The following is a 17,353-nucleotide window of genomic DNA, read 5'->3' as shown; positions in this document are numbered from 1 at the left end:
CACCAGATTGTGCTGTGCTTAAATGCGCCTAAGGTAAACAACTCGGGGTGGGACTCCCGGAGTTTGAACCAACTCTGGCTCCTGAGTGGTGTTGCACCAAACTGCCTTCTTGCCTTCAGCGGCTCTCCCACTGCTGCCCACAGAGGTCACAGAAATGCTCTCATCTGATGCCCAGCATGGAGGGCTTGACCCTCAGAGAAGTGAGATTCTCTCTTTAAATAGAAGCAGAGGGTAGGAGTTTGGTTCTGTCACCCAAGGAGCTGCCACTATAAGTCAGAGAGTGATACCTCGTGGGCTCTCAGTCATCAGAGGCCATGCATTTTATGCAATTATTGAGGTGTCTGTTAAAATCCAGGGGAGCGCCTGGTGGTGATGACACACACCTTTAATCCAAGCACTTGGGAGGCAGAGGGGGTCAGATATCTTATGAGCTTCTACTTTGAGGCCAACCTGGTTTACAGGGTGAGTTTCAGGACAGCCAAGGTTACACAGAGAAACTCTATCTTGAAATGAAATGAAACAACCACCACCAACAAAAAAATGCAGGGGAACAACAGCTCTGTGACTTAGTGCAAATGACTGTAAAATATAGCCCTTGGTTTTCTGAACAAGGAACCATTGCTGTCAACAACTGGAAACATAGGAGCTAATGTAAAAGGAACCCATGAAAAGGGCGATAAAATCACTGTCCGTTATTTTGAAATCTAGACTGTAGTAATGGACTCTCTTCAAGAGGACCATAATAAAGAGGAGATCCTCCAGACACATTTCAGCAGAGGGCAAGACTTGCTAAAGAAATGGGTGGCTTCAACCTTTATGGAGATGGTGGCAGTGTCACTAAGCAACTGCCTTTGAAGCTGCCTTTGTCTCCACCCGTATATCAGCATGTCCAGCCCAAGGCTCCAAGCTCCACCCAGGATCCAGGCCACTCCCCCTTTTCCATGATGCCCAAAAGGTATGGTGATCCATATTTGACTCCCAGGGGGCAACCAAAGCCCCAGAATCAAGGGAGAAACTGACCCAGTATGGATTGACCTGTGGCTCTTTTGTGGGGAAAAATTAAAACAAGCCCAACTTCTAGCACAGGAGCAGTAACAACTAGGATATACAGAGCCTTTCCCCAGTCCTTGGAATCCCCCTAGTTTTGTAATTCATAAAAAAGCGAATACTAAATTTCAACTGTTACATGATCTCAAGCGCATCAATGCTAGTATGAAAACGGTGGGGCTCCAGCCAGGGCTCTCTGTTCCTATGATTTCTTAGGGCCATTGCATTCTTGGACCTTACTTAAAGACGGCTTGTTCTATACTCCTCTGCATCCTGATGATAGGAATGTTTTGTATTCTCCGTTCCTACTTTAAGCAATCAACAGCCAAAGACCTGATATCAAGGGAAGGTTTTAGCACAAGGAATGAAAAATAGCCCCACAGTGAACAATGGTTACAGGGGGTCTCCTCTGTGGGCAGCGGTGAGAGAGCCGCTGGAGGCAAGAAGGCAGTTTGGTGCAACACCACTCAGGAGCCAGGGTTGGTTCAAACTCCGGGAGTTTCACCCCGAGTTGTTTACCTTAGGCGCATTTAAGCACAGCACAATCTGATGAAAACTCAATCCTGCCTGCACAACAAAGCATACCTAAATCTCTTTGAGGAACAAAGTAAGCTGAATACAGATCAGACCTGACTGTGTTGAAACTCTTTGTAAAGTTGAAACATCTTGTAAAGTTCCATAAAGACAGTTATATAGAGTGACTGAGAAAAAACAATTTTAAGAGAAGGGTCTTGGGGAGTGTCTGGTGCCGGCTCTGGCCACACAGATTGCACAAAGCTCACCAGGCTAGAAAGCCTGTCTGCTCCAGTGGGTGGAAAATGTTATTTTGCCTTCCTCTCCTTGAAGAAACAATTCTGTGTGCATAACATTCCAGGTTCTCCTAGTGCGTGTCTGTGAGCACAAGGACTTCTGTGCCCTTACACACGTGTGCTCACACAGTGTGTAGGAATGAATTCCTGAGCACCTCCTGAGTTCTAGAACTCCAGAGGAGAGTAGACTAGAGGCACACTGGCACTCCAGGGCACTCACGGAGGGAGCATCTGCGAGAGCAGCCTCTCTGTCTTCCGCTTCTCCAGTTCCAGCTCCTCAGTCCGCTCCTGGACCAGACCTTCCAGGCTTTGGGAATACTTCTCCAGCATCCGCAGCATGGAGTCAGCCACGCTTGTCTTCTTGCCTTGGTTGATGCTTTTGAACTGAAGAGAGAACAAGATCTCAGTTTCGTTCATAAGGATCATTGCCTCCTGCACACTGCTTGGGAGTGAGCCAGGCAGAGCCCCAGCCTGGGGAGGTGGAATGAAATGATATGTGAATCATCAGGTGACAGGGACCCCAAGGGTTCTGGGGGAACCTCTGTGTGGGATGAGCAAGTAGGAAGAGAAGCTTGGCAGAGGGGTTTGTGTCCTGGCATTATCATCAATAAACCCAGGTCTCACAGTAATGGCAGATGGATGGATGGAGTCATGATGGATATAGGAATGAATGAGTGGGGGCCTGGTGAGTGGATGGATGGATAAGTGATGGATGGATGGGCAAATGGACAGACAAATGGACTGACAGACAGATGGATGGGCAGACAGATAGATAAGTAAAATATACGAAACTCTGCTTTACGTCAACCTTTAAATACCTGAGGGTATTAGGACCAAAGGAGACTAAAGATTAAAAAGAATAGTTAAATCCAGGAGTGAGGCTTGCAGGTAGAAATTTATCATTATTTAGATGCGAGCTTCTTAGCAACAAAGCCAAATGGAAACAGAGGATCAAACCCATTGTTCAAAAAAAAAAAAAAAAAAAAAAAAAACAAGTACTGCCAGTGCCCAGCAGAAAGAAACCTCCTTTGGGTTTCCATATTAGGACACTGGACCACAAACAACTTCTCTTTCCAGGCAACATATAAAAGGCTAAGAGAAAGGGGGGAGTTTAGTTAGCCAAGCCAGTGGATAAGAGTTGCCACAGCTAGTTCAGGCCGTCTGACTCTACCCTTCCTGCTGTGTGATGCTATCCCACCTTTGTCAAGCCAAGCACAGTGCATGCCCATCCACCCTTCTCTGTCATGGGCCTCAGGCAGGGGCCTTTCTCACAGGTGCTCTTCACTCAGAGCCCGTGCCTCATCCCCTGGCTTCCTAACTAGGATGACCTCTAACCTCCACAGATAGGTGACAGCCTGGTGTTCTAGGAACCTGTTGCTCATTCTAACTCATCTCTCTTCCCCCATCATAAGCCTTGGAGCTTGGTAACTCTGAAATCCAGGTCCCCATCTGTGAAGTGGATGTTACCCATGATGCTACACTACACATGGGCACGTGTGCCAACATCCCAAGGAACCTTTCCGCTTGTCTCTGCCTCCCATGCTGCCTCTGCCCCTTCTCACCTGCTCCTCTGGCTTGATGAACTTCACCTTGGTAACTTGTCGATGTGTCTCGGAACTATGAGATTAGAACAGGAGGCAGAGATATGCCCCTGGGTTTGATGGGCTGGTCCTGGAGGAGAGCTGTCCTGCCCAGTCAGGCCCACATAGCCCTGAAAACTCGTGCAGGCTTGCCTCAGCCATTCCACTGCAGTCCCATGGCAGGTCAAGGGACTCCAGAGTCCCTCTAATCTTCTCAGTGACTTGGAAACCAGGGTTGTCTCCATAGTCACTAAGGGCTTCTCAGGTGCTAGGGGGCCTGGTTCTGGGTGAGGCTCTTCAGACAGACAGGTCATCAAGCACATCCCTTGGGTACTTGTCTCTGCCTCATTTATCTTCTACAGAGGCAAGACAGTGGTGCTGTATATCAAAGGGTCACCTTCAGGATGGAGTGACTTACAACAGGGGCTGAACACTCAAGATAGCACTGGCAAACATGGCTCTCTAAGACTGTCGTTGCTGGCCTATGTCCCCTCACTACCTGGCATTTCCAGGCCCCGGAAATGCTTGAGGCCTGCCCGGGGCCAACGAAGCCTGTGGACAGGATTGCTTATAGGCACCTGCTCCTCTGGGGAACACTGACCTGTGTGTAAATCTGGTCCAGGCTTGGCCTGTCATCTGGAGCTTCTTCCCAGCACAGCTGCATCAACTGGATGCACTCGAGAGGACCCTGGTCAGGGGACACCAGCGGCCGGCACAGAGGAGGGGGAGATGCCACCTTCCGGATGATCTCTGTAGCAAACCCCATGGATACCTTGGGTCAAAGTGTCCTGAGAAACTGTAGGAGGGGTCTTGGGGGCAGGGCAGAGAAGGGGGAATTTGGGCCTTAGGGACACTCCCAAGCTCTTTCATCCATGATTCCTGCATGGCTGGTCAGTGCATACCACCTTGCTATCCTCCTGGGTCTCCTTCAGGCTGTGGCCAGAGGAAGATTTGGACGAGGAGAACTAGGTTTAAATTCTGAATATACTATCATTCTCTATGGGGTGGTGGAAAAGAGAGTAAACACCAGCCTTAGTCTCCTCATCTGTGAAATGGGATTAGCAAGGGCTTCCTCCTGAAGGATGCTGAGAAGGAGGTGTGGAAGGTGGAGCCTGGCACCTGACAGGCTCTCCCCAAGGCTGCTGTTCTAGCCTTGTTTTTGAAACCTGACCACACAGCTCTCCCTACCAGTCTGCACATCCAGAGACTATGCAAAAATGAGGAGAACACAGCCCTAGCATCCAGGTATTTCTGCTCTACAGGCCGAGGGCCATCCCACTGTATCAAGGCCAGAGAGACCAGTGTCCTGGCTCTCTGGCTCTGCCACCCAATGCCCCAGTTCCACACCCCACTCCAGACACCTGCCACTGGCAGAGCCAAGAATTCATCAAGACCGAAGAGAGGAGGAGCTGGGCTTTACACTCCAGCTCTGAGCCCGCAGCCCAACACAGGTTTCATCTGCATAGTTTATGCAGCTCGGGGCATAGCAGGGGAACCCCCAAGGAGGCCTGAGACCCTCCAGTCATGGAGCCTGTGAGGAGAAAGATCTTCCTCTACAATTCTCTTCTCTCCACCCTAGGCTGGCCACTTTGATGGAGATAGTGAGGGAATTACTGTCTCTGTATAGTTTTGGTTTTTTTGGTAGGTTTTTGTTTGTTTGTTTTGTTTGAGATGGGGTCTATCCCAGGCTGGCCTCAAACTTATTATGAGGACAAAGATGATCTCAAATTTCTGATCACCATGCATCCCAAGTGTTGCTCCCAATCCTACAGCCACGTGCCACCATGCCTGGTTATAGCATGCTAAACGTTCCAATCCCGGGCTTTGTTCATGCTAGGCTAGCATTCTACCAAAGGAGATCCATCCCCAGCCCGGATTGCTGTGTCTTTGAAACAGGGTAGTCCATTCTTGTCTGGAACTTACAATATAGCTTAGAGTATACTCAAATTTGCTATCCCCTGCCTCTGCTTCCCAAATGCTGAAGTTACAGGTTGGTGCTATCATACATTGTCTGCTAATGTCCAACGTTATAGACAGGGAAACTGAGGCTCCTTGAGTTGGGGTGGGAGGCACCTATACAGGACAGTAAAAAGCAGACATGAGAATACACTTGATTTCCACTCAGCCTGTCTAGAGGGTCCCAGCCCCAGGCGTCAGACTCCCAGGGCCTCAAACCACAGAGCCTGAGAGACTGTGTGCTTACAAAGAGGTGCATGCAGATGGAAGTGATATAGACCGTGCCCACTCGGGCAGCTGCGTTTTAAAAGCATACCGACTGCATCGTGATGAATGAAATGTAAATCCATTTCAAAGCATCTCGGGTTTCTGAGTAGCATCTGTCATCGGGGTTGCTGCAGTCAGCACATAGTAAAAGCTGAAGACAGCGCAGGGGCTCCAGCACTCTGGGTAGGGTGTCTATGGGGGTGGGTGTAGAGTAGGGGTGCACATGTATGGATGGCATGCATATATAGGCCGGAGGTCGATGTTGGGTGTCTCCCTTAATCAATCTCCCTCATATTTTTCAAGATGGAATCTCTCAGTAAATCTGGAGCTTGCCAATTAGGCTAAACTGTCTGGCTAGCATTCCCTGGGCTCCTCCTGACTCTTCCTTCCTGGTGCTGTGACAATATACCCAGCTTTTTATGTGGGTGCTGGGGACCCACACTCAGGTCCTCATGATTGCTTGGAAAGAGCTTTACTGACTGAGCCATCCTCCCAGACCTGCATTCCAGCATACTCTAGGTTTAAAAATGCAAGCAGGATGAGAGCAATGGCCTAGGCTGCTCTCCAGGTTCTCTTGCTGGGCCAGGTCCACTGTTCACACCCAACATGTCTCTGTTTTCAACAGTGTTGGCTCCTGTTTCTTTAGAATACATTGCCTGGATAAGAAGACACGTCTCTGGGACTGGGAGGATGTGGGATGGAGGGACAACTGCAGGAACAGTTGGAAGACAGAATGAAAGGACATTTCTGAAGCCTGGTCCTGGGATTAGGGTAGCAAGAGAAAAAAAAAAACCCATCTACAAGGTAGGTGGCAATGAGGGAAGCATGTGTAGCTAACACTTGGAAAATGGAGACAGAGAGACTTTGGATAGATAAAGTACCATCTGGGCAAGTAACCAAGCTTCCAAACACGATGCTGCCTGGCCAAGTCAGCCACAGAGCCTGACGTCCAACACAGTTTAATTGGAACTCCATTTTAAAGATGAGAACATTGAGACTCAAAGTGGCTGTGTGCTGTGTAAATAGAGCAGAACTGAGATCTGTATGGACACAGGGCGGGGATAGGCTGAGAGGGGACACATGGCCCAGGAAGGAGCACTTACAGATGTGTGTGGGAGACACACATCTTCCTTGGGAGAAGAAGCAAGGGGTTACTGCTCACACAGTGTCCATAACTGGCCAAACCTCTTGGGGAAGTTGCTACAGGCTGCCTGACTTAAGGCAAGGAGACCCAGTTCTCATGGCTGGGCTCTGGACATGTGTGCCCAACTTTTCTGAAAGTCACAGAACATCCTAGCTATCCAAGACAGCAGCCAGAGAGGCCAAGAAGGGGAGGAAGATGTGTACCTTCTGCTGAGAGTCCCCAGGAACAATAGGGTGGGTCTCGGGTCAGTACCTCCTGAAGGATGATGGCCAGGCTGAAAACATCACCTTTGAAGGTGGCCTTCCCAGGCCCCCCAGGCCCCCGCAGCAGCTCAGGAGCCGTCCACAGAAGCTCTGCAATCACAGGAAAGGGTCACACGGCCATCACACCCTGTTCCTGAGAGGACTTAAGTCTGCTTTCCTGGATTCCCAAGTTAAGGACCTCAGGTTCTTCCAGAACAGAAAAAGCCATTAGTTCCAGATCCCAACTCAGAAACTGTGACCCCCTTCCCTTGCTTCAGCAGCATCAATGTATCACATGCTACTCATGGCTCCCTGCTCCCAAGCTGACCTTCTGGGGCTGCATGGGGCCTGGAAGAACAATGAGACTCCAGGAACTCTGCATAACCATGGTCCGTGATCTTGAGCACAAAGCGCGTGTCCACCACACAGTTCCTGGACTTGAGGCGCCCGTGGGGGAAATGTCGATGGTGCAGATACCGCAAGCCCTGGGAGGGGACACAGGGGTCCAGTGAGGAGTGAGAAGGACTGTGGAATGTCCACAGGACCCAGTGGCCTTCTGGCTTCAGCCCTGCTTCTGCCCTGTTGGATAGATTATTAAAAGCAGAGGAAATCTGAGCACTTCCCATCTCCCCCTACCCCTTGACTCAGCTCCTGGAGAGGCTCTCACTCGGATCAGATCCAACAGTAAGGAGGCCTTGAAGGTCCAGTCTAGCCTCAGGTCCTCATTCCGCAGCAGGTCCTCCAGGCTGCCACGGGCACAGTGCTCCAGCACCATGGCACTAACCCCAGGGCCCACAAAGAGGCCCAGGAAGGCAGTAACATTCTCATGTCGCATCTCCCGCATCTGCAGAGGTAAAAGGCACCTTGTAGTCCCTGGGGGTCCTTCATCAAGGCCCCCTGAGATAGATGAGTAATAAGGTCAATGGGTGGGTGGCTGGATGAGCAGGTGGACAAGGGGATAAGCAGGTAGAAAGATGGATAGGCAGTGGGTAGGTAGATGATGGTGGATGGTTGATAGGTGGGACAACTGAATGCATGGATTAATGAGTTGATGAATATAAATGCACAGGAATTGAATGAGGAAATAGGTGGGTGGATGATCAGATAGACACATTGATGGGTAAATAGATAGATGGAGAGATGAATGAATAGATGGATAGGTGAATGGATAGACAGATGGACAGACATACAGATAGATGGAAAATGGATGGATGGATGGATGGATGGATGGATGGAGAAATGGATGGTTAGATGGGTGGATGGATGGAGAGATAAATGGATGGATGGATAGACAGACGGATGGACAGACAAATGGATGGAAGGACAGATGAATGGATGGATGGATGGATAGATGAACAGATGGGCAGATAGATGAGTGGATGGGTGGATGGATGGATGGATGGATGGATGCGTGGATGGATGGATAGATGGATGGATGAATAGATGTATGTATGTATGTATGTATGTATGTATGTATGTATGTATGAAGGAATGACTGGAAGCATCATGATTGGATGAGTGGGGGAGCTGTCAGTATCTCCAATAATCAGATCTAGGTCTATTTCTCAACCTGACTGAAGTCATTGATCTGAAAACTACTCATCCTCTCTCCTGCATCCCCTACCCCAGTGGCTGGGCCCAGGATTGCAGGAGGAAGGAGAGCTCAAGGGTTCCTTCCCGCAGTGAAAAAAAGCAGCCCCCACCCCAGTGGCTGGGCCCAGGCAGGACAGAGTAAACCCTTGTCTGGCACCGCTTTCTTCACAAAGATGACTCAGGACTCAACTAAATGTTCTCCCTCCTCTGACACGCCCAAGGCAGCAACACACATGGAGAAATAAGAATGACCTTGAAGTCTTTGACAGTCCTGCCATGCAGAGGTGACCGCTGATCTCCCCCCACCCCGAGTGTGCTCAGTGACTAATATGAACTTCTGAGCACAGTGGGCTGGACTTGTATGTTTTGGGGTTCAGAGATTAGTTTCCACTCCTATGGCTTGTAGCACCCTAAGTATGAAGTCCTTCTCTGGATCCAGGGAGCCCAGTAGACACCTTCAGAGTATAAAAATGAAATCACATCCTGTGTAGCTTAGTCCTTAACTGCCCTGCCCACGATGGGAATGACGCTCTCAGTCCCTCTGGACCGAGAAACCACAAGGTTTTCTGAAATGATCCTGATAGTAAATATTTTAGGCTTTACACATCCCTGTCACAAACACTCACTCACTTCCACCACTGTGGCAGGGAAGCAGCTATAGACAATACACAAAGGAGAGAGTGTGGCGGTGTCCCAACTCTTTAGGTAAAGACAAGCCTTGGGTTGGATTTGGCCTACAGGCTTGCCAAGTTCTGACTGCTGAGCTCCATAGACTGATCCCTGCCCACTGCAAAACTGAACAGAACTGAACAATCAAGTCCTAATCAAATTTCTTTCTTATGAAAGTATAAGATGTAAAAAGCATCGTTGACTTTAGACACTATTTTTGAGTATACTGCAATACACCAATAGACAGCCAGACGGGCACAATAAAGGCTCTGGGAAGTTCTGTGACTACCCCAAGCAACCTACAAACTTGGTTGATCCCCATATAAGACCTTTTTTTCTTTGAGAGGCTGCAGGGGAAATGCCTAACCACCTCCAGCCACTTCATCTCTCTGAACTTCATTTAAGATAGCTGATACTGGGAATAACAATAAAAAAATAACAAAAGTCACAATGGAATGAAATTCCCCATTTCTCAAAGGCATGTCTTGCAGGGGACAGCTCTAGGATGTCCTATACACCTCCTGTCTGCCTCACAACCCCCCTGGGCTGGGGAACATTGCTCTGCCTTACAGGGAAAGTGGGTGTTCTGTGGAGGCAGGACATTACCCAAGGTCTTCCTGGGCCCTGTCCTTCCTCCCATGTGCCTCTCTGATTGTGACAATCCTGGGGGAAGGTCAGTGATGATGCCTGAAGCTCTCTTGGGACTCCCTTCTCCAAAGCCTAGGACTCTGCCTGGCACACCAGGAAACAGCAGATACAGGGATGGACACCGGGAAGTAGGCAAAGGCTGAGGACATGTGGTGGTTCCCAGGTTCCGTTGCTGAGAGAGGAAGATCTGCCCCCAGACAGTTATGGTGAGACTTCTGTTAGGATGTTGACATGGCTTGGGGGATGCTGGTGTGTGAAGGTGACCATGCCACTGATGAGATGCTGGCTGGGTGGTGATCATGAGAAAAGGGACCAATCCAGACCAGTGAGGGTGTCCTGAGCACATGCCTCCCTCTAAAGTCCTACCTTTCTCAGGAACTTGAGGCTGCTTGGCCGCAGATCAGGAGCCACACCTGCCTCAAACATCTTCAGCCATACCCACTCTCCCTGTTTAAGCAAGAACAAGAGTTTGCCTGCTTTAGCTCACTAGCTGGTGAACTCAGGACACTCCCACCACCTCTTGACTTCAGTGTCTACTCCATGTGCATGCCCTCCCTCTTCTGTGTTCTGAGCTGGGCCTACGCTGGTTAATGGGAACAGTAAACAGACTTCTATTGAGACTCAGGGTGGGCCAGGGGAAGGCTTTGACTGGGGGACCTGAGGCCCATTCGTCAGTTGACCTCCCTGGAGCTCTGTGACCCCTGAGCCTCAGCTTCCCAGCCTGCAAAGCAAAGCAACCAAAAGGTGGCGGCTAAGGAGGTACGGGTAGGAAATAGGGTCCTAGCTGGAGTATTTACCATGAAGAATTCAGGTACCTGTGATAAGCTAGCTGTGACTAGGGGCTTCAGAAGAGACGTGAGATGAGTCTCAACTCTCATTGTGGTCCCAGCCCTCTGCCAGGGTCCCTAGGGGGTTGCCTCCTCAGTACAGCCTCACCTGCAGTCTGCTGGCTATTGTGTTTTGTGCGTCATGAAACCCTCCTTTTGGTAGGAAAAGGAAAAGGTGGGGTTGCCCAGGGGGAAAGGTGGAAAAATAAGCACCAGGAGCCTCATGCTGCTTCCTATGGAAACAATTAGCCAAAGTCAGTAACTATGGCAGCAGTAGGCAAAGAAGTTAAACTTGAGACTAATTAAGTTAAACTTGAGACTAATGGTGCCTGGGCATTGTCTGTGTTCTCAGCAAAGTAACCTTGCTTGTTTGACCTTTCTCTCTATAGGATCCTGTCAGCCAGAGGCCCAGCTTCTACCTGGAGGTGTCTGTGGTTGAGTCCTGCCTTCACTGCTTTAGGGACTGGGAGTCTCACTGGGCAGGGGGGTGACCTGGGCCAAGGCCAAAGCTAAGTGGCTGAGACTGATCCCCAAGGTCAGCTCATGGACCATGCTGGGAGGAGCAATGTGTCTTTTCCTGTTTCATGTTTCTGGAGCTGCTGCTCATGTGCTGGGGCAACCAGGAAAACCCCAAAAGATGGGGATCCCAGAAGCCTAAGACTGTCTTTGATTGGCTTCTTCCAAACTGGCCACAGCCAGTTCCAGGCCTGGTATGGGGAGGCAGCAGCCCTCACCTGGTATAGGGCCACGTTGGTGTGCTCCAGAAAGGCTGGTAGGCTCTTTGTTGACCCCTGTGTCACCGACCTTGGACTCCCACCATCCACCATACTTCTTGACTCACTACCACTGTCCACGTGTGACCTCTGGGATGGGCACAGGGGGTGTCAAGAGGCTAGACGCAGCTTGTCCCCCTGCCTACCCAGCCCAGGTCTGCCCACTCACCCGCCGGCTGGGAGTCTGCTGGAGGAAGGTAAGGTCCTGAGATGTCAGCAGGATCCGATGGGGGCCCCGCAACAGCTGCAGCTGCTGGAGGCCTAACCTGAAGATGAAAGTAGGGCCTCAGTCAGAGCCAGCACCCACCTCCTCCTCCTTGTCTTTCCACATCTCATTCTGTGCCAGCTTCAGGGCTGGCAGGTGCTGAGTGCTGCCGATACAGAGCCCATTGGCCTTGGCCTCAGGTCTGCAACTTTCCAGGGCCCGATGATCTTACTGGTGTGTAAACCAGTTTCCTTGAGGCTTTGTTAGATGTGAGCGTAAACTGCTTCCAGATATGACTGAAGCTCAGGAGCATCTGAACTCAGGTACATAGAAGGGAGACATGTTTGTAAAGAGAAGGGGTCCCTGGGATGGGCCTGGCTAGCCTCTCACTGTACAAACAGGAGCCTAAAACTCAAAAGCAGAGTCTCATCCAGTGTCACAGGCTTCTTCCTCTAGTCTCAAACAGAGAGGCAGCCAGGACTCCTAGCTCTTCTCGTTGAGTGCAGCTAAGAGAGGGAAAGGAGGCTCTGAGATCTGGAAGTAGAGGTGGGGAAAGCCCCTGTAGTTTGCTAAGGGAGACCCCACAGGACAGGGACTCAAAAAGTCTGAGTCAGGCCTGTCAACCTCACCTGATAAAATAAGCAAGGAATCCACCAACCAGTGCCAGGACACAGGCTATTGTCAGAGTCAGGAGACTGCCCAGGGGCTGCACACCTATGCAAGAAAAGACAAGGGTCATTAGTGGCCAGTCCCTCCCAGCACTGCGGCTGCCTTCTCAAATTCCTATCCTGTGTGGGCTCTAGCCATCTCTGACTGTTACAGGCTGAAGGCCCTGGAGGGCCTGGCCCTGCTTTGTCTGTGTGAGGACAGAGTCTTTGTCCTGATCTCTCCTACTCTTGAGAGTGAACAATGGTGGGGCGGAGAGTGGGGGGGCAGGAGTCACTATTTATAGAAGAAAAAAGGGGCAGGTGAGCAGGTAAGGGCTCGCTCCTCCCTCCTCACGAGGCTTCTCCATATTCACATTTAGTCTGGAGGCTGATGGTCCTGCCTGGTTGGGCACTGAGATGAATGATGCTCTGGGGAGGAGCTGGTGTGTAAGGCAAGCTTGCCTGTGGTACAGAACACACACATGTTACAGAGCAGATGTGGTCAAGCAAGCTGAGGTGGCACCAGGGTCAAGAATACAGGCGTTCCTATCAAGGGGGGTCTGATGGGTGGCAAGTGTTTGGGAAGATGCAAGAGTTGCTGTGTCCGTAGATTAGAGCTGGAAAATCTAGGTTGGCTGAGCCTGGACAAAAGGAGGCACAGAAAGTTTGAGGCAGGACAAGGACAAGTCTGGTTAACACTGTCACTGCCACTACAATGATCACGTGTGCATTAGATGACAGGATAGATGACTGACAGAAATGAGAACTGTGTGGGTCTCTTGCCCCACAGCCCCCAATGGTCATAAGGAAAGTGAACCCTGTATTGGAGTCGGCAGACTTGGGTCCAGCATGAGCGCAGCCGCTGCCTTCCCGGGGGACTCTGGGCAGCTCACCAAGGCTTTCTGAACTTTAATTCTTTAGTGGTGTCTACGGACAGTAATAGCCTACGCACAGGGCTATGGGGCACTTAGGAGAGCTATAAGCTGGGAGTATCTCTATCCCTGATCATCCAAGGGAGGCCATGCTGGTCTCTCCTGGTGCACGGTCAGGCTTCCCCATGAATGGCCATAGATCTTTGTTATAGTTACTCTTGCCCCCTTTGTAGGATTGATTACCCACATGGAGAGTTTTAGAGTGGAACAGCTGAGTAAACATGGAGAGACCAGACAGGTGGAACGGGTACGTGGGTTGGTAGATGGGTGAATGAGTGGGTTAGTGGTGGATGGATGGAAGGATAGGTAGGCAGGTGAAAAGATTGTTAGATGAATAGATGGATTGGGAGGATGGATGGATAGATGGATGGATGGATGGATGGATGGATGGATGGATGGATGGATGAACAGACGGAAAGTTGCATGTAAGGAAGGATGGGTGGGCAGATAGAAGTAAGGATAGGTGTGTGGATGGATGGTTGGCAGATGAATAGCTAGACAGATTAGAGATTAGTGGGTGGACAGTAAATTACCTCTTATGCATAGTGTGTTGGGGTCGAACCAGCAGCTGGCATCGTGGGCTGGAGGGCCCCCTTCAGGAAAATGTATAGCTTTTCCCAAGGGCTGCACCTGCCATGTGCTTGTGTCCAAAATGTGGGTAGGAATCAACTGGTTTCCTTCACCATCTGTATCCAGGATGATATATTGGGCCAGCCTTCTGCCTTTCCCATCTATTCGGATTCTCTGGCTAAAACCAGCCACATCAAGAGCTCTTATGTGGTCCCCTAAGTGAGCCCCTGAGAGCCCAGCTCCATGGGTCTCAGAGCGGTTCAGGGCATGGGCCAACAGGATGACGGCATCATAGATAGTTCCAAAGAGCGGGGACACCTGTGGAGAGAAAGTCCTCCATCCTAGCACCCTGGACATCTCAGGGGCCTGCAGGATTGTTTTGGCCACACATTACCCCAGCCCCACTGAACAGCCCCACTGTCTCCATGGTTACCATCACTACTGTGCTGCCCTCTAACGCAGATGTATGTCAAAGCTTCCAAAAGCAAAACTGTGGTTCTAGCAGGTTCTGCCTCTCTTCTTTGTTCAGTTTCTCGTCGGGATGCTTCCTGATCCCTCAGAGCTCCACACACATAGTAACAAAGTGAACTAAATTCTATCTTTATATAAGGACAGCACAAGACACATAAGCTAGAGTGTCCTTGCCCGGCAATATATGACAATGATGCTAATATATGATGTATGTGGTGTGAATTTGACATAGAAAGATATTTTTAATTTTTGGCCCATCAGGTGACACCTGGTCCACTCAGGTGTCACCTCCTTCTGGGGGGCTTCCTGCCCCATCCTGTCCACTCCTCTGCTCCAACTCCTCTCCACCCCTTGATCCTCGTCTACCTTCCGGGCAGTACCATCACTTTAGATTTGTCTTGTTTCTTGGTTGCTGTTTGTGTTCTCCAACAGAATGAAGCCTGTTGTTTATTGACAGGTCCCTGACACCTGTGATGTCACCTGGCATGTCATCTGGCATGTGATGATGTCAGATGTCAAGAGATGAGTAACCGCCTTCGGCACCTGCATCCCTGTAGCACCTCAAGCCACTTCTATTTTGCTTCATTAAGAAGCGGGTGTGGTAGTGCACGCCTTTAATCCCAGCACTCAGGAGGCAGAGGTAGGTGGATCTCTGAGTTTGAGGCCAGCCTGCTCTACAAAGTTCCTAGGAAGCCAGGGATACACAGAGAGACCCTATCTCAAAAACAAACAAACAACAACAACAACAAAACCAGAAGCAGGCACTGGAGTTCAGCTGAATCTGATAAGCCAAAACCAAGCCGGTAGCCATACCCCACCACTAACACTTTCTAAGTCACAGGGGTGACCTCTAAAAATCCACGCCTAACACTTTCTTCTTCTAGTGTTCATAACCTGCTAAAGAGACTGAGTCGGGAGAAGTAGGATGCCATGAGAAGAGGTGTGGCTGGGAATTACGATGATGAGAATTGAGTACACTGTCACTGGAAATTACAGCAGAGCAGAAGGGAAGATGAGGGAGGGGAGGGGAGAGAGAGGAGGAAAGGGAGGGGGAGGGGAAAGAGGAGAGGGAGGGAAAGTGTCCACAAGCCCACAAGCCCATACTTAGGGTTAAGCAGGCAGACACAGGTCATATGGCCACAGTGGGGTGCGGCTGGCTAGCCAGGTGGGTCACTAGCCCAAGCCAGAAAGACCTGTAGCAGCTAAAATGTGCATACACACTGGCCCAGGGCCCCACCCTCTATGGCTGGAGAGAACCTGACACACTCACCTGCTCTGGCTCCAGGTTGGCAGCCGCCTCTCCACTCATCTCGGTAGCAGTGAAGGCATGGCTCTCAGGACTGGACTCCAGACTGATAGTGAGTACTGCGTCGTAGGCCTCCTGAAGGGGCCCACGGTCATCCAGGACCAGGTAGGAGCGGTTGCGATAGGGCAGGGCAAAGAGCAGTGTGTCGTAGGGCAGGAAGACTAGCCTCCCGTCTGTCAGGCCCTCCTCCCACGCGCAGTGCAGCAGGGCGGTCTGCTCCCGGCCTCCGAGCAGTGCCGAGTGCATGCAGAGAACCACAACTGGGGGGTGGACATGCAGGGTCACCTGTGCACTCCAGCCTTTGTCAGAAACCCCAATCCTGAAGCCCTTAGAGCTCCCAAAATCTGTGGTCACACTTCTAACCCCAGCCCCAAAGCATACTGGGCATAAGTGAGATTTTCCCTCAATCTAAATGTAATTATGGCTGAGGCCACCAAATCTAGGTAGAAAAATATTCTCTCAATCAAGGATACCCTTGTATTAAGATGACCCTCTGACCTTTCATCCCAGAAACTGCACCAGCTTCTCGACCTCTCGACCCTTGGGCCCTGATAATTACGGATATTTATCTATGGTTGTTCCAAGTGCCCTCACATTTAGTCATTCACCACTGACTGTGGGGTATACACGCATAATGCCAGCACTCAGGACTCAGGCATAGAGGCAGGAGGATTATAAGTTTAAGGACAGACTGGGCTTACATGGCAACATCCTACCTACAAACAAACAAAACAAACAAACTCCCACCACAGCACGAAGATGTGTGTTTAACATTATCAACCTTTCAGGAGAGGAAACTTAGGCACAGAGAGGTTTATGAATTTCCCCAGAAGATACAAGCACCTTAGTAGTGGAGCTGAGCCTTGAACCCAGGGCTCACTACCAGTTTATAATAAATACTTAAAAAGATTTGTGTGTGTTGGAATAGAGTTTTGTCATATAGTCTACACTGGCCTTGAACTGTGATCCTCCTGCCTCAGTCTACCCAGCACTGGGATTATAGGTTTATGGCATTGTGTTTATCTTAATTTTTTAAAATTAAGATGATTTGCATATAAGAAATCATATCCTTAAATGTGTATACTTTGGTTGTTTGAGTATGTTTTCAAAATTGTATCACTGCTATTTAATCTGTGGGAACGTTCGTCACCCCTGCTGCCCCTGCCTTCCGTCCTAGTCTTGTCTAGTCTGGGTATTTCATCTGACACATGATCCTTAATGTCTGACTTCTTTTACTTCAAGTACTCCAGGCCCATCTTGGTGACAAGTGTCAATAATTCATTCTTTATATGGTTGTATAATACCTGACCACATTTTGCTTCATCCATAATCAGCCTATAACCTTAACTGTGACCTTGGGTGACACCTAAAGGTCAAGCAGATACAGATACATACATTTTGCCTAGTAAAAGAAATATTGTTTATGGTTTGGCTGTGAAGTGTCTGTCCACCCAAAGGATCATGTATTGAAGTTTAGGTCCCTGGTTGGTGGACTCTGCCTTCATTCCACGGATGGGTTTATAGTTGGTGGTATTGTTGGGAGGTGATGAGATGTGGGACCTAGCTAGGAGGAATGGGTTACTGAGACCACGCCTTTGAAAGTTATCCCAGCCCCCTTTCTGACTCTGGTTCCTGGTGCCAGGAGATGAGTCACTGCTCCCACCACC

At 49.9% G+C, this 17,353-nt stretch overlaps 1 protein-coding gene across 1 annotated transcript in view; it reads right to left on the bottom strand.

The window, feature by feature from the left end:
- The window catches only part of LOC117722973 (guanylate cyclase D), a 42,845-nt gene that overhangs the window by 12,015 nt on the left and 13,477 nt on the right, over positions 1 to 17,353 (bottom strand). The window contains exons 3-13 of the mRNA XM_076941204.1: positions 15,651 to 16,044; positions 13,873 to 14,227; positions 12,390 to 12,474; positions 11,725 to 11,821; positions 11,517 to 11,645; positions 10,322 to 10,402; positions 7,713 to 7,889; positions 7,374 to 7,530; positions 7,007 to 7,156; positions 4,038 to 4,186; positions 2,077 to 2,240 (exon numbers count right to left, since the gene is read on the bottom strand). Coding sequence (XP_076797319.1) covers positions 2,077 to 2,240; positions 4,038 to 4,186; positions 7,007 to 7,156; positions 7,374 to 7,530; positions 7,713 to 7,889; positions 10,322 to 10,402; positions 11,517 to 11,645; positions 11,725 to 11,821; positions 12,390 to 12,474; positions 13,873 to 14,227; positions 15,651 to 16,044 — 1,938 coding nt within the window. The remainder of the gene's footprint in view (positions 1 to 2,076; positions 2,241 to 4,037; positions 4,187 to 7,006; positions 7,157 to 7,373; positions 7,531 to 7,712; positions 7,890 to 10,321; positions 10,403 to 11,516; positions 11,646 to 11,724; positions 11,822 to 12,389; positions 12,475 to 13,872; positions 14,228 to 15,650; positions 16,045 to 17,353) is intronic.

Source organism: Arvicanthis niloticus, chromosome 1, assembly GCF_011762505.2.
Source record: "Arvicanthis niloticus isolate mArvNil1 chromosome 1, mArvNil1.pat.X, whole genome shotgun sequence".
Lineage (NCBI taxonomy): Eukaryota > Metazoa > Chordata > Mammalia > Rodentia > Muridae > Arvicanthis > Arvicanthis niloticus.
Note: the sequence above shows the minus strand (reverse complement) of the source record. Positions and strands in the feature narration are given on the sequence as shown.